Consider the following 22,437-nt stretch of genomic DNA (forward strand, 5'->3'; position numbering starts at 1 on the left):
TGAAGCATTATAAATTTATACAAGAACAGGGATTATCAATGTGCTAATGAGAGCTGAAATATTAGGCCTGCTTCTTTTTTGTTCGGTTGGCCAACAGACTGGTGTTATTTGAACTGGTTTTTGCAAACAGTCGCAACTTGTTGTTGCAAACTGAACTGCTGTTGCAAAGGTCATAACTGCTTCTTTTGCCCACACAGCCCTATGGGCCTCAGTGGCTATATTTATAGGTCACTGAGACCCATTAAGCTGTACATAACACTGCATCTGCACTCGTAGTGCATAAGCATTCAGTGCTGTCTTGCCCTTTGCACATGTTTCGCTGAATCCTTTTGCTCGGATGCAGACCAGAATGGTTTGGAAAGCAATGTTGAAGAAAGCGACAGTCCCGGCAACACGAAGCTTGGTCGGGGTGTCATCACCACCCTCCCTGCCAAGGAAAAACGGAAACCATTCTTTAAAAAGGTCAGTGTTCTCCAAGAAATCTCTTATCTTTGTATGTCTAAATACAATTCTAAATATACTTGCACGTATTTAATTTTATCTGTGTGCTAATCTAAGGGGGGTCAAAGTTCTGTGCCCTCCAATACTGTTGCCGCCTTACTCCAGGTGTAGTCGAAAGTTAAGACTGTCTATTAGTATTTTAGGGTCTTAGCATACGCTTTTTGTTAGTTTAATTCTTTAACAGGAGCTTCAGATGTGTAGTTAAAAACATCCACCATGATATGTCAATGCTTAGGATGTTTTTGTGGGGAATTGTTTATTGTTTGGAAAGTTGAGCAACTGTAGCATCCGGCTTTGCTGCTGTGGTTTCATGTAGCCATTGCTTCAGCACTTTATGGTCATGTCCATTTTGAAAGTGGTGCATTGTGAATTTTTTTGCAGACGGAAAGCCTGAGCCCATATGACGTAGTGCCTTCAGTGAGACCAGTGGTTCTGGTTGGGCCCTCTCTCAAGGGTTACGAGGTGACAGACATGATGCAGAAGGCGTTGTTCGATTTTCTTAAGCACCGCTTTGAAGGCAGGTCAGTGAAATGTGTTTCTCCATCTCATATATTTTTTGTCTGGGTGATTTTGGCTAGCTACAACAAAACAAATGTACTCATGTAGTGCTGTACATGATACGTACTGATGCAAAGGATAACAATTCTGGGTATACATTCAACTTAATTTTTCAAAAATTAATTTTACATGCTTTAATTATAAAGTTAAGGCAAATTAGTATTCTGAGTCATCTGCTTTTCATATTGTCTGTAAACTTAGTTAGCTGCATGATGTCAAAGTGTGGTAACCCTTTCGTTGACTTTTCTTTCTTATGCTATCTACACAAAGCACAGCTATAAGTTGGTAAACCCAGTTACTAAATGAACTACTTATCATAAAAGTTGTGAGACTCATCGTATTAAGATTAATCAGTTATTGATAAGTTAAGACATCAAGCTAAGACTCACATAAAATCAAAACTCATCGTATTAAGATTAATCAGCTATTGATAAGTTAAGACATCAAGCTAAGACTCACATAAAATGGTGCAAATGAGTTTTTGTTTTTGCTCTTTGTAGCTATGTTCTTGGAATCAAAATATTTGTTGTGCTGTATAGCATTCTTGCAGAATCATTCTTGTGCATTCTTGCAGAATCATAATAACTCGGGTGACTGCAGACATATCACTGGCAAAGCGCTCTGCCGTCAACAATGCCGGTAAACGTGCACTTATGGAACGCTCAAACAGCCGAACAAGCTGCCTAGGTGAGCTCCATGTTTTGCATAAGCACCGTTGCATTAGCTTCACCTTTGTGCAATGTGGAGTGTTCTCCCAGGGCCAGGAAATTTTTATGCGTCACTTTCATTGTGTATGAACTTGCTAAAGCCACATAAGCAAGCATGAAGAGCACGGGATAAGAAGGACCATCAGGAATTTGACTTGAGGCTGGCATTTCTGTCTCAAAAACTGAGGATTCTTCAACAGTTTTTCTGTACTGCACTATCTGAAGAATGAAGAAGCGTCTGGTTTTTAGCATTTACACAGAGGAAGCCATGCAGACCTAGACATATACTAGACTGTTTGGACAGTACTAAAGTGACACTGTCCAGGATACAGTCTTGCTGATGAGAGCAAAGCTGGAGGTATCGAGTCTTAAAGGGACTAAGAACCAATTTTTATGGTACCGGTTTTTCTAGTGCAACAGAAAGCTTGCCACTCTGAGTGTCCAGTCATACAGGGGTAATGCAGAAAATGTGTTGAAACGTTTTTTATCAGAATTCTCTAATCTTCATTGAGGATGTAGTTGTTCTCAAGAAACATGCTGCAAACAGTGATAGGTGAGCGCGATAGCGATTACATGCCAGTGTTGGTGGGGAGCAGATGACAAGTGCAGCCTTAGGTGTAAGAAAGTAATATTTTGTTTACCAAGGCGATATTCATTTGGTTCATGTTTTCTGAAGTGTTGAACTATTTTTACAATAGGTAGTGTGCGAATCTACGCGCCAGTGGCAACTTCATCAAGTAACAGAAACTAATATCAAAGTCGATGCTTTTGCTGGCTGCATGCACCAGGCTTTTTTTAGCCAAGCAAAGCTAGGTGGTAGGATATGCCACTAGTGCTGTTATAGATGGTATCTAGAACCCGACGTCTATGACATGTTTCTGGCTCTCAAAATTGCTTGCACCGCATTCAACAAGTGAAAGCATCGCCTTTAAGATTTGCATTTTAAATTCAGAGGGCACCACCCAATGGGACATGGATTTGGACAGCACTCATTGCTGTGCTGGCATCCATTCATGGCACAATTTGTCGATGGCATTTTGTATCTCGGAGACCACAGAACTTGGGCTACTAACTCACAAATGTGCGCGTGTACAACATACTCATTTGCGCCGCTGTGCATTGAGCGTATCTGCTTCTCCACCTGTTACCACGAGGGCAGCACCGCTCATTAGGACATATTTTTTTTTTTACTTCGTAATAAGCATAGAATAAAGCGCAATGTCTTAATAAGACAAGTACAGCAATTTTAAACAATAACCATGTGGCACTTAATAACAGCCAACTTACATAGAGTATTCTCATATACCAGATCCGAAATACCATGGCCAGTTTGTGCCACTTACGGATTTTTGAGACTTCCTGTGCCCCCCAATTTAACATTATAATTTCTACTTAAATTCTGAACGGTGTATAAATCATGGTCTTTTCATTTACACTGACATCTTGCTACACATTCTGGCTGGTTGTCAGTCTGTTTAATGCTTCTTCCTGTGAATGATAGCAACCAGACATCTGGCTGCCTTTGTATAATTGATATGTAGTCCTTTTTTCTTTTTCTTTTATTAAAATGCGAGTTGAATTTGGTATCTTCTGTAGGGGTATATGTCATGCGTTCTTTGGTTTGAAAATATATACACAATTAAAAGAGAGATGAACAGAAGAAACGGGTTTTGCCTTTTAACATATAGCCTCAAGTTTGCTGCAACTTGCTGGCAAGTCAGTTGTAGCACATTTCTGCCCTGCTGAAATTTCCTCATGCCACTGTTAACTGGATGCAATAAAAAAGAATCTTCAAACAATCTGCATATGCATGAACACCTGGCAAATTTTTCAATTCTAAAATTGTTTGATATGAAAGAAAACAACTTTCAAAAAAGGCAGACAGCATAAAGTTTGCTAGCAGTAGTGATGTTTATGTGCACGGATGTGCATTTTTTCTCTTAATATTGTACAAGAATGATGTTGTGCTTACCGCTTCTCTGTTCTTGATAAACTTTTCCAGAGGGATCACATTTTATGACAAAAGTAATTCAAGGTAACACTTGGCACAGTTGCTTGCCTGGTTTTTAAGCAAAAGTGCAAAGTCGCTTTTGTCTACGGGGACGCTAGCTGCCACCAAGCCTGTGCGCGAGCATAGACTTCTGTCACCACCTGTTGGCAGCTGTGGAAAGCAGCCATTGCAGGACAGTTACTGCTCGTTCCACAGGAGTGGGGAAAATGCAGCAAGTCCCACAGAATGGCTGCTTTGACTGTCCCACGATTAACACTTTTACCAGGCACCTGAGCCCTTGTGTAGCAGCCAAAATAAAACAGGCCAAAATGTTACAGCCCACACATTTCTTTCCGCAGTTTTCATAAATTGCAACATTCATGTTTCTTCACCCTAATTAGCTTTTACAACAGCCTGTCCATGCTGTCTACAAGCTTTTGCTTTGTCCTGCTTAGTACATCATTACAGCTTTGGAACTCCTTCTCTCTGTTCGGACGCAGTAGAAGAATGCCGGCATTTCACCAATGGACATTATTGTGCAGCTTGCAGACTGATTAGAGAGGCGTGCTGTGACAATGTCTGTTCAGAAACGGAGTTTCATGTTGTCTCCATTTCTTTTCTCCTACTGCAGCGGAGGTGCAACAAGAAATCGAACGAATATTCGAACTGGCACGGACGCTGCAACTGGTTGTCCTTGATTGTGATACCATAAACCACCCCTCTCAGTTGGCCAAAACGTCACTAGCACCCATCATTGTGTATGTCAAAATATCCTCACCAAAGGTTAGTTGCCATTCTTTTTCTTTTCTCTTGCTGATGGAGTCTCATTTGAAGCTCAAGTTCAACTCACCCTTGTGTTTAGTAAAGGCTGAACAAAACAGTTAAGCATACTTAGTCACCGCTTCATTGCATGGCAGTGTTTGTTGCCAATACTCACTGCGTTGCATGACTACTGCATTCAACAACTGCATGTGCCAGATGGCGCTATGTGTGAAAATGTTTCACTAGCTTTATCTATATGTACCCGGTTCGGTTTCTATAGGAGGAAGCATAAAAAGGTGTGCCTTGTGCTTATTTGAGTTTTCTGTGTTACATTGTCATGTTTCACTCAATTTGGATAGCTTTAAATTTTGACAAGTGATAATTTATCTGTATGAGGAGTATCAGCTAACACCAGTTTTACACATGGAGTGCCTCAAATATGTTTAAGCTGTACTTTTTATGATTTTTCCATGGAGGTCCTTCAACGCCTGATCAAGTCTAGAGGCAAATCACAGAGCCGGAATCTCAACGTACAGATGGTGGCTGCAGAAAAATTGGCACAATGTCCACCTGTGAGTTTGTGTTGGCACATTCATCTCTCCTTTTTCTATTTTCGTGTTCTTACATTTCAAATTGGTTGTACTATTATTAGAAAAGGGTAGATACTGGGTTTTTTATGCACAAAGAAATCTCCTGGATGACGTTGAGGCGTAGCAAGCTTTCTTGCAGATGGTTTGTATTATGTTGTGCAGGGGCCATCATTTCACTACGATGTCATACTCCAATGAATTTAATATATAATACACATATGTAACACACATAAGGATATATTTGGTGCCACCAGACCAAGAATGTCAAGAACTCTACTACTAAAAGCATTATGTCATTTGTGCTGTAATTGTCTTAAATAATTAGTAAATTAATTTTAATCCATTCACTGCTCATTAAATTCCTGATAGCAGGCTCTATATGAGGGCAGAGGAGGAAAGACAACAGAAGAAATAGTACATAGTATAGAGAGCAGGTAATTAGCAAAAATCATTATTACAGGTTAGGGTAAATGCAGTTTTAACTGAACTTTTGAAGTTATCTGCGCTGTATAAGCTACCTACAGAGTCAGGAGGCCTTTTGCACTGCCTAATTGACATTTAAAGATCGGGAAATTTAAGCCTATTCTTTCATAGATAATTGATGTGAAGTTTGCAGCTGTTGCTAACATGTAAAGATATGCAATGAGCATATAATACTGTTTACACTGGAGGGCGTTAGAACATATGCAGCACAATTAAACTAAAACACACTCTCACTAGTTCAAGGATTGCATTTCAAGCTTTTCCTTCATATTAGTTATGCTGCTTGGTTATATATGACAATTTGGCCTATTCATATAAAAGCTTACTTCATATTGTGATATTCTATGCAAAGAAGGCCACTGGTGCTTTTTCTGCATTGTTCCCCTGTAGTAATAGAAATCTGTACAGGCCATAGTGTTATTCTAGGCCTTTAATTTTTGGTTTTTCGTTGCTAACAAGGACATAACTTTTACTGTCATATTCATTTAGTCAATAAATTAACACGGTTAATTTTTTATTAGTGCAGTAAGTTTTATAGGATGGGTCAACTACAAAGGTGAGCACATTGACTGGCAGGCATACATTAACAGAAAAAAAAAAGGTCCTATAGCATACAGGCATATGCTGCAGAGCAAGGCACTGTAATGATGAAATTAAACACGAAAAGCAGAGTATGTTGCTTTGGGAACATGCTGCACCATCTGAGGATGACCATGGTAAACTGCTACTCATGCGTAGTAAAGTTATAGAGTTTGCGGCTCGATGTCCTGGTCTCACCTTCTCAACCATCCCTCACCTTATCATAATTTCGATATCATACTGGTAAAGCACTGCAAGCCTCTGCTTTCCTACCGTGCTTGGAATAGCACATGGAGCTATTAATGAAAGCAACGGCTTCCAGCACTCAGCCGGCATGATATTGAAGTTATGATAAGGTGAACAAAGATTGAAAAAATAAGACCAAGACGTGAGGTCACAAACTCCGTAACTTACCTGTGCATGTGCACATGTGCGCATGTTCACCGTTGGGGGGGCTTAGATAGCATAGCATGTATCTAGAGCCACACACTCAACTGTTTGCATTTCATTCTGTCATGATCGTATACAATGAATGCAATGTTACTAAAGACATTAAGAAAATTGAAGATACATAATTTTCTACATTATTAGTATATGTATATGAAAGGATGTAAATAAGAGCATAATGTTTAGTAATTTATTCCAGAGAATTTTTGTAGTAGATAAAAAGGAAAATGATCCATAATTTGACATAGCAGGGGCTTCTGCTAAAGGGGTGGATAAAGTTGATCACTTTGTATGTGTTGCTCCTTGATTGGTATATTTGTGGATTTTGTATAAGTAGAAGTAATAGCACACTAAAAAAGCCTGCATAGCAAGAGTACTGCATTGCAATTGACAAAATATTTACCACTTTGGTATTAGAATCAAGGCATCAAGTTGACAAACAGGACAGCCATGATGCTTATGGATAGGAGAGCATTAGAGGATTTAATGATAACGTGGGCTTGTGATTTCTAAACAAGTGATTTTGCTAAACAGTGAAAAAGTAATGAAAAATTGCAACTGCACAACTTATTCATGGTACCTCAAAAGTTCCACTCAAGGATGCTACAAGAGAGTTATATACAGCTTTAACTGAAAGAAATAACGCTGCTGTTTGAATGACTTCAGCTGACTCCAATAGCTTAACAAGGCTTGTTGCTAGTTGGTTCATGGTATAAAGTAAAATTAAGAGCACTTGTGCTGTTCATTCTTGTCACTGTCCTTTTTTTTTGCACTCTTTTGACTTTATTTTGGCTCGAGAAGATTTGGTTGGTCTCGTATGGAATGTGCACCTCTTGAAAGTTGTGGGGCATGGAAGCATACTCTTTTCCTCACTCTGGACAGCTTTCGGAAACAAGACGTTACCTGGACACAATATGATACAGCATAACCCTGCAACACTCGCGCTTCTAGTGGCCTTGTTTTCGTTCAGCAAATTCAGCGCATACAATGGGTTAAGTGTTAGAGACAACAGGGATAAGATTGTATTCACTAGCACTGAAGCTGAGGAGTCACTGCTTGTCTTTGGAGCAGCTGCACTCCAGCATAGCAGGTCAAATCTCCTTTTGTGAATTAAACCATTGTTGCCTCTCATAAAACACCCTGCAAAAAGTGCAACCCGGATGCTCTCCCTGAAACATTCCCATTCTTCCCAGAAGTTTCATCAGTGATTCCCTTTCGGTGTGCAGGAAATGTTTGATGTGATTCTGGATGAGAACCAGCTGGAGGAGGCGTGTGAACACCTGGCCGAGTTCCTGGAGACTTACTGGCGGGCTGCACATGACAACCTGCCTGAGAACTATGCCCAGCTCATCCTTAACACCCCCTGTGCGGGCATGCTGCCAGATCTCAACCAGGAGTCCCTCGCTAGCCACCGCACCACTCACCCCAAGAGCATCGAGGCCGAAAAGGTGTGTGTTGACATGCAGTTTGTAGTTCATGTGCATGGCACATGCCTGAGTTGATTGCTGTTAGTGGCTCAAAGGGTAACATTATTGCTGTGCCAAAAAACTCGAATGGGAGCGTGCAATGAATTTCATTGCAATTCATTGGAAGGACAAGTGCGGTCCTCCACGCTTTTCCTTGTCACTTGTTTTGTCCACGTTTAACCTTCGCGCTATACAGATACAGTTATGGATCACCAACTTGCCAAATCGGCCACCCTGCTTCCTACTTAAGGCCCAACTCACACATGAAATTGTTTTTATGGGCTGGTTAGTTCATGCCTATGAAACATGTGGGTGGGCACAGGGATAGAGAAATATGGAGGCATAAGTGAGTACTTAAATAAGTACCATAAATAAGTACCATAAATAAGTACATAAATAAGTACATAAATAAGTACCAGTCTGAAATTTTTAAATCGGACATCATAGGCAGTGCCTTTAAGACAGTTTGGTTAAACCTCGTTATAACAAAGTATAATATGACACATAAAAATTCTTCGTTATATCCAATAGCCATTATTGGCATGTTTTCGTTAGAAGCTGATGTTGATAAACATTTTAGATTTCATTATGCTCAATGGTTTGTTATATTCATGTTTATTATGTTGAAGTTCAACTGGACAGCATCTAGAAATCAGTTTGATATATGACCTGAATAAGTGCACTGCCACAAATATGTTGTGCATCTCGGTTCACTTACTGTTGTAGTAACTATAAAAATTGTTAATGTTTGAGCACTAGATGGCTTTTAGGGAGAAGTTAAAGCTGCCAATTTCCCTAGCCGCAACAGTACTTTCTATTGATGTGAAAGTGTCAGAAGGCTCATTGAGTGAAAAAGCCAGCATCCGGCATCTGTAGCAGCCTAAATTCCCAGGCTGCTACATCACGGCACGAGCGCATGCCTTGACTGAGCTGAGCGGGAGAAATGGTACACCACCGCGCCAGGTGTTGCATGAGGTGAGACAGCATCGCAGTGATGCTATGTCATCCTCACTCTCGGAAGCCTGTGTTATTGGCGTGTTCCTTGTCTCCGCGCTTCAAAGAGAGGCATAGCATTGTTCGCAAAGCTGTCATCGATGAGGGAGCTTCACTTGACGTGGAGACAAAGTAAAATGGATAGAGGAAATGCTGCCTCACATCCTTGACAACTAGGTACGTCGACACCGACATGTATAATGGCGACGGAACGGGACTGTTCTTGCAGATTTTGCCATCCAAGACACATGGACTCAAAGGAGAAACATGTAAGCGCTGCAGAAACAGTAAGCTGTGCCTCACTGTGTTTTTGTGCGCCAACATGGACAGGAGCGACAAGTGTCCCCCATTTGTCATCAGGATATAAGAAAATGCCCACTGCTTCCACAGTGCTGCCAGGATACCATTGTGCTATCGTCGCAACTGCAAGGCATGAATGACACAAGAACTTATCGTGAGTGACTCTTGGAGTTCAATCAACATATCAAGCGATCTAAGAGGAAGGCGACGCTGATCCTAGGTAATTGTACTGCCCACCACTCCATGCCTAAGCTCTCAAGCATGGAAGTGTTTTTCCTGCCCCCGAACATGACTACAGACTTGTAGCCCATGGACACTGGTGTGACCGCCAATTTTAAAGTCATGTATTGTTGCCGCGTCCTGAACAGTTAACCTTGTTGATGGACATGGCCACATGGACAAGTAGGGAGCACCCAGACTTGAGGATCAATCTCTATTGATGGCCTTGCAGTTTATCCTTAGTGCATGGTCCAAAGTAAGCGTTTCTATGGTGCGGAACTGCTATAGGAAAGTGTGCTTTATCCTAGGCAGCAATCAGTTATATGAAGCCTGTGAAGCTCCCACTGACAAAGTGATGCCTGAACTTTGGTCTGCAGTCAACGAGGGTGCTTCTAGACTTTGAAGAGATTCTACATACAGACGATGCATTAGAAACATCAGAACTTCTAACCACTGAGGTGATTGTTGCAAACGTGCTTGCATCGAATAGCGACAGCAACAGTGACAGCACTGATGGCAGCGATGACGCGGTAGAGCAGGCTGCATCAATGTTGTCCTCACAGGAGGCCCTGTAGATGATTCAGTCCCTCCGGGGCTTTGTTTTTGTGAGGGACCTTCTGCTGTACTATGTGCAACACCTCCCGTATTTACATGATTGTAAGTCGACCTCTTTTTTAAAATTTGAAAATCTGAAGTGGGGGGGTCGACTTACAATCGAAACCAAAACATGGCACCGCAAAAAAAAAAGCGAGACCAACGAGATATCAGGGGAGTTACAACATAGTTCCAATCTTATGTTTGCTCTACGGCCCCACTTGTAGCTTTCCACTATCCCGCGGGTTTGTTTGCTTTTCGGAAGGGTTTTTCAACATTTTTTAGGGTTTTACAGTGCACACAGCACTCATGTGGGGGTGTCGATAGTTTATGGAAGTGCCGCTGTTCCATTTGCAACGGCACCCTCAGAACAGCGGCGCTTGCAGGGAGTATCGATAGTTCATGGAGGAGCAGACACTGCTTGCGGCTCGCGTGTTTTTCTTTCCCTGTAGCTCTATAGTTTCACGCGTTCGATTTGACTGCCGGCCACATGCTACTTCCGTGCTTCCTCAGTCTTCATGAGTGCTCCGAGTCCACTAAACATTCGGCGCTCGTTCACACCAGCGTTGAAGAGGGCGGCCATCCTTTACGCTGAAGAAACATAACTGCGTAGCGGGCCGCAAGTTTGATATTTCTTTATGGTTGGTGCGAGAGTGACGACGGCAGCGAAGCAAGATTTTCACCTGTGACGGCAAGCGAAGAGGTTTCCGCGGGCCGAAGTCGGGACGCTTTCCGGAGCTGAAGGCCAAGCTTGCGGCGTACATCGCCGAAATGTGTGATCGGTCCCTGCCAGTGAGGTGCGACATGGTCATGAGACAAGCCTGGATCTTTGCCTTTTAGGAACCTGCTCCACCGTGAGTACGAGTGGCTGGCGGCAGAAGACCGTGAACTTACGCCAACCGGACATGTCAAAAGAGCCTCCCTGACGGCTCTGTGTGGTTGGGTGCTTTCGCCGTGGACTTATGTATGTATGCAAATGCGGAATTTCGCTGGACGGCGATGCGCTTCAGGACCGTAGCAGCAATGACGATGGCAGCACTAGTGAGGAGGAGTAGTTCAGTGACCATGCCAGCTACTAATAAATTTTCGTTATGGAATGCACCCACGGGTATGCTCTCTTTGTTTTTTTGTTTTTTTTCCCTGTCAGACGCGATATGGGGGGGTCGAGTTACATTTGAGTCGACTTACAATCGTGTAAATACGGTAGATGCTTTGGAGAAAGATGTTTGCAAGCTTTGCTTAAAGCAAGCAAGGCTGACTGAAATGGGATTTTCTTGTGGGAGCCAGTGAGAAGTATGTGGCGAGATACTTGTGATCTCGCCCCAGTCTTCTGGCTTTCTCAAGCTGAGAGGCTGCTGCAGCAACCTTCTCACATTTTTTAAAAGGCCCCTTTTGGGGTCACCAAAGTGATGCCTCGGTGGAGCTCACATGTCACTTTCCACCCATGACCCCTCTTTGCAGTTGTTATAACAGTGCCATTCTTTAACGCCTGCAGCTACGGCTTGTTACATGCGATCGGAGCATGTAAGAAGCAGAGTTAAATAGTTAAACGAGTCCACACGATCAGCAGCCGGATGGCAGATAGTGGCGGGGAGGGGCACTGACCTCCCTGCCATTATAGTTTTCTCACAACAGCTCTGCCATTCCCCTTTTTTGCTTTTTTTGTGCAACTCGGTTATAACAATTATCGGTTATAACAATGGAATTTTCGTGGCACTTGAATTTGTTATAAGTGGGTTCGACTGTACTACTGCTCTGTCCAGGAGGAGGAGGAGGAATAACATTTATTAAAAAAAGAAAGGACAAGCAGGTGTCTTTCTGCTTGTGCGGGAGGCGCCCTTAGTCCAGGGCTCCTGCGACTCTTGCTGTCTCCCGAGCCCACCGCACCAGTTGTTGCTGGTTACGAGAACCCGAACTAGTCAGAATGGCCATGCCAGCCGCATTTCGATGGTGGCGAAATGGAAAAACACCTGTGTACTTAGATTTAGGTGCACGCGAAAGATCCCCAGGTGGTCGAAATTTCCGGAGTCCTCCACTACGGCGTGCCTCATAATCAGAAAGTGGTTTCGGCATGTAAAACCCCATAATTTTTTTTCCCATTGCTCGGGTATAGGGTTGGGTATTTTCCAACTACAGTGGCTATGGATCTAGTTATTTGTAAATAGTAATCTATTGTCTCTGCAGAAGCTTCTTAAAAAGAATTGGTTAACATAAGCACCTCATAAATACTAGCTTAATATTGCATGATGAGGAGTAGTTGAACAAGGAAGGCTACTTTAAGCCAACAGTTCCACAAGGGGACTTGTCTTCATTGAGGCAGAAACTGCTAGCAGTGTTTTTATGTACGCATAGCTCACTCTCCCCCACCTTCAATGCGATACATTTATAATCAAGTGATACCTCAGATTAACCTAATACAGTTAAAAAATAGCATGTAATATATAATATATATCCCCAGAACCTTGTTCATTAACATATTTTCGCAGTATTTTAAATAGAGGAAGCAAGCATTTGCTGTTTCTAGGTCTGTATTGTAACAAAGCATGGAATGCTGTGCCACCCTATTTTTGGATAACAGAGCAACATAAAACATTGGCTTGGTTGCACTGATGTAGACAAGAAGCTTCCTGCATGCTGCAGGGAATTGTGCCTTTTGAGTTCTACAACAGCCTTGGTATAATGGAATTACTAGGTGCCTTATTATTGGTTTGTTATCTCTGCGACATGTTGTTATGGTGAAGAAAACTGCTGCATTTTGCAAGAAAACTGCTCAATTGGCATCACTCTTCAAGGGAAACTTTTGGGTGCTCATCGAGCTCAATAATGTACTTCACTTGAAAATCGCTACTGTGTATATACAATGGCATGATTGAAAAAAAGAAACGAACAAAATTGCAGGCATCCAAGGAGCAGGGCCGAGAGACGGACGAAGAGCTAGAGTCCCTGTCTCACCACCGTGGCCACCACTACCAACAGCAGCAGCAGCAGCAGCAGCAGCCAACATCACACCATGAGGCCATGCCCCACAGCAGTTCCTCACAAGGGGTAACATCCAGCCGGCACTCGGCAGGCACTGCGGCCACACACAGCACTACAGCGCAGCTGCACTCACGACCACGGTCACACCACCATAGCTCGTATTCTGAGAGGCGACTACCCAGACAACCAGGAGAGGTGAGCTGATGTGTGATACACTTTTGCTCAAAGCCACATGCGCTGTGTTCGTGCATTTTACACACTTGCTGTGCAATATGACAAGTTGACATTCTTGCTGAAATTGAAGTGGATTTATGGCACAATTGGCTTGTCATTTGAGAGCCTGTTGGAATGCTCTGATGGTTGTCTAATATGGCAATAACGCTGTATTACATGGACATAAAAATTTCAGTAGCATTAGTAACTTCGTTAACACTGTAGGAGGGTGCTTATGGTCACAATAAAGCTTAGTTACATTGTTTCACAACCTTTGAAGTGTTGAAGGAGTGTTTGGAAAGAACCATTCAAATCTGCCATTAGTCGTGGCAGTGTGATGGGGCTCATTATAGAAACAAGGGGATGCTTAGGTAAAGGGAAATGGTCAGCACAGCCAGGAGTAAAGGGCATTGTTGAAATGAGAAGACTCATTTGTAAGGTGTACGTGGTTGATGCTGGCAGGACAGGTGCAAGTAGAGGTCACTGGGAAAGACCTTTGTCCTGTATGCAAATTAGTATGGTGGTTTATTCACAGAAATGGACAGAAAGGGTGAATTCTGGTGTGAGTCCACATGCAGCTTTCCTGTTACGGTGGCTGGTATCTTGTTCCTCTCACACCACTGCTCAGTGTTCAGTATCTTGCATATAATTTTGGAAAGCCAGTTTGCCTTGTAGCCATTTCCATTGTAATTACCCCAAATATGAAATGCCATACAGGGTTTGTAGGAATCTGTACAGATTAATGGCACTGCGTGTTAACATGAGATACATGATATTGACAACTGGATTTCAAGTCTTTCCATCTCAATTGCGTATTGTGGTGGCACATTATACAGTCGACTTCTGTTAATTCGACCCTGACAGGACCAGCAAAATTCATTTAATTATCTGGCGGGTTGAATTAACAAGATGCAGAAAAAAAAAAAAAAGCCAAAAGATACTTCCGATTCACTTCACAGTATTTGCCCGAGTCAAGGTGCCCCAGAATCATTCGCGCGATTACTTTGTCTCCAGAGTAGAAAACTAACCTAACATGAAATTCAGTCTCCTAAACAAAGTAGAAATCTGATGCACACACCATTTATTAGCAAGAAAAATGAGCAAGGGTCTAATATGTGTTCCGCTGAAAGATAAACAGGGTAATATCATCGGCAGTTTATAAGATATAGTAAAAGCAGCAGAGCAGTTCTATATTAACCTGTATGCTACCCAGAATAGCCACGTTACCTTCATTCAAAGTAGTAATGAACAGGATACAGAGGGTCCTTCTTTAACTAACGATGAAGTTAGAAGGGCCTTGCAAGACATGACCCAGGGAAAAGTGGCAGGAGCAGATTGAATAACAGTCAATTGAATCAAAGATGGAAGAGATATCATGCTTGAAAAGCTTGCGACCCTTTATACTCAATGTCTCACGACTTCAAGTGTTCCAGGGAACTGGAAGAATGCCAACATTATACTTATCCACAACAAGGAAGGCGATAAAGAATTGAAAAATTATAGGCTCATTAGCTTACTTTCAGTATTGTATAAAATATTCACCAAGATAATTTCCAATACAATAAGAGCAACACTTGATTTCACTGAACCAAGAGAACAGGCTGGTTTCAGGAAGCGATACACTTACAATGGATCACATGCATCCATGTCATCAATCCGGTAATCGAGAAATCTGCAGAGTACAATCAACCTTTCTATATGGCTGTCATAGATTATGAAAAGGCATTTGATTCAGTAGAGATACCAGCAGTCGTAGATACTTTACATAATCAAGGAGTACAGGAGGCATACGTGAATATCTTGGGAAAAATCTACAAAGATTCCAAAGCTACCTTGGTTCTTCACAAGAAAAGTAGAAAGATACCTATAAAGAAAGGAGTCAGGCAAGGAGATACAATCCCTCCAATGCTATTCACTGCATGCTTGGAAGAAGTATTTAAGCTATTAAACTGGGAAGGGTTAGGAGGGAGGATCAACAACAAATAATATGCTTCGCATAATATCTAAGCAACCTTCGGTTTGCAGATGATGTTGTCTTGTTGAGCCACACTGGGGATGAGTTACAACAAATGATTGAGGACCTTAACAGAGAAAGTGTAGGAGTGGGGTTGAAGATTAATATAAGGAAGACAAAGATAATGATCAATAGTCTGGCAAGGAAACGAGTTCAAGATCACCAGTCAGCCTCTAGAGTCGGTGAAGGAGCATGTTTATCTAGGTCGATTGCTCACAGGGGACCCTGTTCAGAAGGAAATTTACAGAAGAGTAAAAATGGGTTGGAGTGCATACGGCAAGCGTTGCCAGATCCTTACTGGGAGCTTACAACTATCATTGAAAAGAAATGTGTACAATCACTGCATTCTTCCGGTGCTAACATATGAAGCTGTAACTTGGAGGTTGACAAAGAAGCTCGAGAACAAGTTGAGGACCGTGCAAAGAGCGATGGAACGAAAAATTTTTGGTACGTGTAACATTAGAAGATGGGAAGAGAGCGGTATGGATCAGAGAGCAAACAGGGATCGCTAATATTCTAATTGACATTAAGAGAAAAAAATGGAGCTGGGCAGGCCATATAATATCTAGGATGGATAACCGGTGGACCATTAGAGTTACAGAATGGGTGCCAAGAGAAAGGAAGTGCAGTCGAGGAAGGCATAAAACTAGGTGGCGTGATGGAATTGGGAAATTCGCAGGTGTAAGTTGGAATCAGTTGGCGCAGGACAATGGTAATTGGAGATCGATGGGAGAGACCTTTGTCCTGCAGTGGACATAAAAAAAAAAAAAAAGGCTGATGATGATGACGTGTGGCACCATGGCAGTCGGTTTCGTAAAGTCAGCTTCGCTGCAGTACATTTGTATTATGCGGTATAGTATACAAATGTCGCAAAGGCAGTTTCAGTTTTGTATTTGATTGCACCACACAGGCAATATTCTGCCCAATTTTCTTGAAAAAAAAAGTCTCATGTCAGAATCAGGTAATCGTAATCATAACCGTAACCATAATCAGACATTGTGAGTCATGGTTATTGCTTGAAAATCTTCCTAGGGCAGGCCAAAAAAAAGTGTTTTCAATGGCAGATTTTGACATGTATGAAATAATAAATCACTGTCCCCTAAGCTCCACCAAGACAGACGCTACCATTAAAGGGGTCACCATAGGGTTCAGGTGCATGTGTGCTGTCTGATCAAGTTAGAATTATCCGGTGAAGGCCAATTTTAGGATCGAAATAATAAGGGTTTGGGCCCATAGAATTGCATGTGCGCTGGCTACGACTATCGGTCAGGTTCGAATTACTGAAGCAGAAAATCGAATTAACTGAAGTCGAATTAATGTAAGCTTACTTACTGTACGACATTAAATTAATGAAAATATAAGGTTTTTAGTGTCAAAACCACAATCCAATGATGAGGCAGGCCGTAGTGGGTCACTCTGGATTAATTTTGACTATTGGGGTCACGATAGGGCTCAGGTGTGTGTATTCTGACTGGTCAAGTACGAATTATCTGGGAGAGGCCAATTTTAACTTGTCTAAAAGGGACACTGAAGGCAAATGTTAAGTCAAGCTAAAGTGATAGGTTAGTGCTCAAGAATCTCTAAGGCATCAATATTATTGCAAACAGAGTATTAATAATTGAGAAATTGAGGTAAATGAAGGAGATGATTAGAGACACCCCAGGGACATTCAAGTACTTGCCCGATGACGAAAGCACCCCTCAGTTAAATTCTCTCACTGGTACTCAACCACTCGTTGCAAAAAACATAATTGTATTGTATTATAAAATGAAATAAAATGCTATAGGTCCAGTGCTATTTTATTTTTAAAAAGGAACTCATTGAAATTACCCTTGGCAACAACGCGGGCGGTAGAAAGGTTTCATTTTCAATCGATTCCGTGCCGCCAACGCGTTCACATTTCAGTAATTCCGTTATCACGTAGTGCTGCGCTGGTTATGCTGGCTCACGAAACTTGCACAAACTGCAAGTAGCAGAGAATTCAACTTCCGTGTGATGTCGTGGGATGCCCAAACGGTCTATGCCACTTGACTGAAAAGCAGCTGCAGCGGCGAGTCAATCGCTCTGTCATGGCTCGGTATCGCAGTCTGTCGGGGGCCGTTTTACTCACTGACGGCAGCAAAGTGTGGTGATGGTGTACGCAACGTCACCAGTCCCCTAGTTGGGTGGCGGGAGATTTGAATTTCAAAAAAGGTATTCGGGCCCTTGAGATGCAATTTTCTCGTAAACTAAGTCTCTTCTTGGCACGAAGCAAGCATTGTGAGGGTTCTGGAATGGTATTTAAACAGTCCACGTCGACTTAGTATTTGCCTTTAGTGTCCCTTTAAGTGCACAAGCATTTTTGCATTTTGCCGTTATCGAAATGCGGCCGCTGCAGCCGGTATCAGACTACGACCTCAAGCTTAGAAGTACCGCATTTTACTAGGTTATTAAACAAACTTTGCTCCTGGTGATATTTGACTGTGTTGCAAGCTTAGTATATATTTGCAAATATTTTAACTTTTGTGAGAGCTTGAGTACTGAAGAGTATACCTGTTCAGGATATCTAATTTTATCCACTCCTTTTTTAAAACGCATTGTAACAAACCAACTTCTCTCCTTATAATGGCTGGTATGTGTGCCGAGCTATTTCTTTAGCAAGGTCCTCTAATAATAAGACCAGATTGACTATGTCAAATTGAATTGCTGTTAATGTGTTAACCTTTGCCATACTTTGAACCTAGGAACCTGTCAGTTTGTTAACCTCTGGCTTGTACTCTCTACCTCAGTCCTTTGAGGTGGCGTGTTGCTGAGCAGAGTTCAAAGCTCTGCCATTGTGACTGTGTTTCGATGGGGTTGAAATACAGAAACAATGCTTGGGCACATAAATTTAGGTGTGCATTAAAGAATTCCTGGCTGTTAAAATTAGTCGAGAACTCTGGCATGGCATCTTTCATAGTCCCAGTGTGGCTCTGGGACGTTGAACCCCTCAAATTAGTCTCTCAACCTATGCCATCACCACGGATAAGTAATAGTAATCACCATCATTACACCTTTGGCAGACCTTTACTGTTTTTATTTCTAAGCTACTCCAGCAAATATTGCTGATGTGCTCATCAGTAATACAGGAGGGAAATTATTAACATCGTTCCTCTTTATGAAATTCTCTATTCAAACTAACTTGAATATATTTTCCAATGGATTTGCTAGGGTTACGACCTTGCTTCTCACTGCAGTACATCGTGCACTGCAGGAAAATGGTAAAGTGTTTATCCTTATGGCACTCCTCATTAGTGTAGTTATGTTTTTAAGATCTTCACATATGTTAAAATATTCATGGCAATTTTGCAAGAAGGCCTCAGTCTAATTGAGGCTATGCTTTTGTACATCATGAATGGAATTGTACAAACTTTGTTGTTTCTTGTACCAGAATTATGTTTTGACAGCTTGGTAAACAATGTAGGAATCTTCAAGGCCTCTTTAAGACCATAAAATTAAAGACAGAGTTTCAGTTTCAGTTTGTTTGATAAATAGTGGCGTCGAATAAACACCTCGTATATCTTGAAGACTCTGGTTGCTGTGGCTCTCTTGTGAAGCTTGAGTCGGGCAAGATCGTGTCATCAGCACTTTTGCATTTTACTTGTTTTGGAGTCCTGCAAACAAGATGAGTTTTTATGAAAATGTGGCTCTCAAATTTTACTTGCAGCTTTTTAGCTTTTTTGCATGTATCTTCTGGTCTTGCGGGGTCGCAGACACTCATGTGGAGTCGAAACTCCTCTATTAGATTTTTTTATGCTGCTTGCTCATTTCACTGATTTCATTACTCGTAAGTAGTTGGCGTGTCACACCATGCCACAGGGTATTTTGTTTTTGCCTCAAGCATCCCCTCTTTTCTGTATACATAAGCTTCCACAATTTCCTTTATGCCTTATTGTGCCACAACGACTGCACTGAAGCAGTCTTCTATTGTGCATGGCATTGGTAACAGTTATTCCTGGTTTAGATGTAAAATAAATGTGAGAGTGAATGTTAGTACATGGGAGGATACTGGCTTTTTTTTTTTTGCTATTTCGTCATTTCAGAAGATTTCTCATTAAGCAAATGGGCTGTGGCTATGCGAGCAGGTACATCATGCTGTAGCTGCCCTGCTGTTGATGCTAACACTACAGGTGTGGACAAGATATTGTGGACTATGCGACTATTGTAACTATGGGAGCACATGTAAATATGCCAGCCAGTGGCACCTGATGGCAGGCTCCTGGTGTCAAGACTAGATATCATTTGTGCCCTAACTTGTGAGGATGTCAGTTATGGATATTTTGACGGCCACTTTTCAAGCCTCAGAAATTTCCGCAAGGCACCCTCTTGCTGCACCTAATGCACGTCTTTTAATCAATTGAGGAATGATGAACAGGTGCAGTCACTTCTCATGATGCTTGCATTCCAGGGCATTTCAGCTGAATCCAGTAATAAATTTTCCTCGCATTTCCTCTGGAATGCGTGCATCCTGAAAAGCGATGGCATCTTTCTTTCTTTCTTTTTATTTATTTACTGTTTTATTTTTATGTACTGTGTGCCATCAATCTGGCCCAAGCAGGTAGGGCTACAATATGAAAATACCAGACAAACGATAGAAGTATACAAGGACAAATAATATTTGCAGGCTATCATTACAAACAGTATCAGTAACACAACATATACATTTCTGTTTAAAAGGAAGAAAAGAATTGCTCAATTGTAGTAACAAAATCACTTGATGCAACAATAGTGGCAGACACCAAGTTCCAGTCCTCAATAGTTCTCGGGGAAAAAAAGCTAAACCTAGAGCTGTTCGTCTTTGCAAATGTAGGATCAAGCGAATGTTCCCAGCATCTGTTTAACATTCCACAAATATTTAAAAGACGCATCATTGGTGTGGAAAAAACACACCTTGAAACAATTCCTGGGACTTAGAGTGTGGCTGCAGGAAGTTTGATAACTGCCATTTTTGAGAGTTAGGACTCAAATGCCAGACTTGACACCAGGCACCTGCCATCATGTGCTCTTATTTGATAATATTTTCTCCCTGAGCCATCCTTTTCATTAAAATTCATTCTTCTCCTCACCTGTACATACCAGCAGCAAGAGGCAATGTGCAAGGCATGGAGACATACTTATAGCAAAAACTGCCCTACTGCTCCACATCTGTTTATTGTGCAATTGAGCATAGTCCAGTCATGCATCGTAGGACAAAAAGCATCATTAGAAGAGAGCCTAAAAAGAAATGTTGCCCCTTCATGGTTTTTGAATGTAGGCTGTCAGCATTCACTCTTATGTTTGGGTGATATGTCTGAATACGTGCAGCTTTATAGACAGGCTTGATAAAGTAGAAGGGGACATGGAGAAGAGAACCAGCATCATAATTTAGATGAATTACTATAAATTAACATGATGATGGCAAGCAGTAGTTTACTTAGCCAGCTATAAATTTTCTTTCGTTTGAAATGTCATTTTAAACTCCATCTTCTATGCCATTCCTCATAGGCATGAAGAAGTGTGCTGTTTCGAAATGAGTAAATATATTACCTGGGCACAAGAAATTAAAACAGCCTGGAATCCAGTTAAAGATTGACTGGCCCTCTCTTCTTGCTTTATATATGGTTGGTCACCCGTTGCCACTTGTGTATAATTCACTGTGTTGAGATCAAGGCATGTCCTTACATCGCAGGTCGTATAGACATAACCACATGTGCTAGTGCTTAGTTGCAACTGCAGAAAGCCATCATCGTGCACTCAAAGAGGATATGTCTAGTCACATTGTCAGCCAGGGTTTCATGTAATTTCATATTACCAAAAGTAATGGGCAGTTGCTGGGAGCATTCCCACTGTTCTGGCTGCTTCTGGCATTTGTGCTAATGGCTTGGCTGACTTTTTTGACAATGTCTCTATATCTGACTTTCACATCCACTGTGAAGACTGACTGGCTGTAGTATTCTGCTATGACATTTTTGTATGTAACATGTGACACAGATGCGATGCATGTCAACATATGAAATAGTTCTGAGCAAACATGTTTGTAGACTAAACAGCAGTCACCAGGTGGGGTGGCTGCAACTTGACTTTGGTGAAGTGTCACATCACATGCGCATTGTTGCAAGTTTATGCTTAACTAAGGGTTCTTATTGGACTAATTAGGTCAGCTTCAAAATGGCAAACAGTGCATATAATGACAGGGGAAACGAACAATGCAGGTGTGAACAGGACACACAATAATATGTTGGTCATCGGCACATCTGTTCTGTTTGTAGTATGAGTTGTCCCATCATCTGTGCTGTTTGCAATGTTGTACAATTGTTAGGCTGTGATTTAAGATCAACTGTGCCAACATTCAGCAAAAAAAAACTGCTGTTGCATACTGTGCAGTAGCGTATACTCGTAAGTTATACAAATACTGTTTATCTCGGGTTTTGCTTTCACATTGTTGTGTGTTTGTGATGTAACTTGGGCTGCAATAGGTGCAGATCAACAGCGTGCTAGATCAACAAATACAGGAGGATAAATGTGAGGCGTGGTTTCCCTTTGTAATTTTGGCATTCTTGCAGTCTTTTGGGGGCACTGTCCATATGCAGTATCTATATGATGCTTTCAGAATACCCCCTTGACACCTTCTTGCACCATCACCTTCGTGAAAAAATTAAGAGCTGTGTGAATAGTTTGAAAACTACACTGCATGAAAAACTATGCAATATCCATTTCACTTTTGATAAACCATGCTAACCATAGTTAAATTGCCTGACAACTAATGTTCAAGCACCTAGCTTTTATGGAATGTGATAGAAGGCATATTGCCATAACTACCTGGACTTACAGCCGTACTTCAATAATCACATAAAAATTTTATACAGATTCTTCAGGTCTGAAAACTCACCACTTTGGATGGATGCATGCAACACTAATAACTAAGAGTGATGGTGATAGCATATTACAAAAACTGAGTTAACTAGAAAAAAGTATGGCAGCAAGGAAAGAGTGGTCTTGGGAGACTGACAAATGCTAGCAAGTTGTGAAAATAACATTTTTATGA

General features: G+C 41.6%; 1 protein-coding gene across 4 annotated transcripts in view; it reads left to right on the forward strand.

Moving 5' to 3' along the window:
* The window catches only part of Ca-beta (Calcium channel protein beta subunit), a 132,401-nt gene that overhangs the window by 98,310 nt on the left and 11,654 nt on the right, over window positions 1-22,437 (forward strand). For all 4 annotated transcript variants that reach the window (XM_050189867.3, XM_055077454.2, XM_055077455.2 and 1 more), the window contains 7 exons: window positions 344-462; window positions 883-1,022; window positions 1,634-1,746; window positions 4,388-4,539; window positions 4,995-5,090; window positions 7,844-8,065; window positions 13,088-13,363. In XM_050189867.3, the coding sequence (XP_050045824.2) occupies window positions 344-462; window positions 883-1,022; window positions 1,634-1,746; window positions 4,388-4,539; window positions 4,995-5,090; window positions 7,844-8,065; window positions 13,088-13,363 (1,118 nt within the window). The remainder of the gene's footprint in view (window positions 1-343; window positions 463-882; window positions 1,023-1,633; window positions 1,747-4,387; window positions 4,540-4,994; window positions 5,091-7,843; window positions 8,066-13,087; window positions 13,364-22,437) is intronic.

Source organism: Dermacentor andersoni, chromosome 2 (assembly GCF_023375885.2).
Source record: "Dermacentor andersoni chromosome 2, qqDerAnde1_hic_scaffold, whole genome shotgun sequence".
NCBI lineage: Eukaryota > Metazoa > Arthropoda > Arachnida > Ixodida > Ixodidae > Dermacentor > Dermacentor andersoni.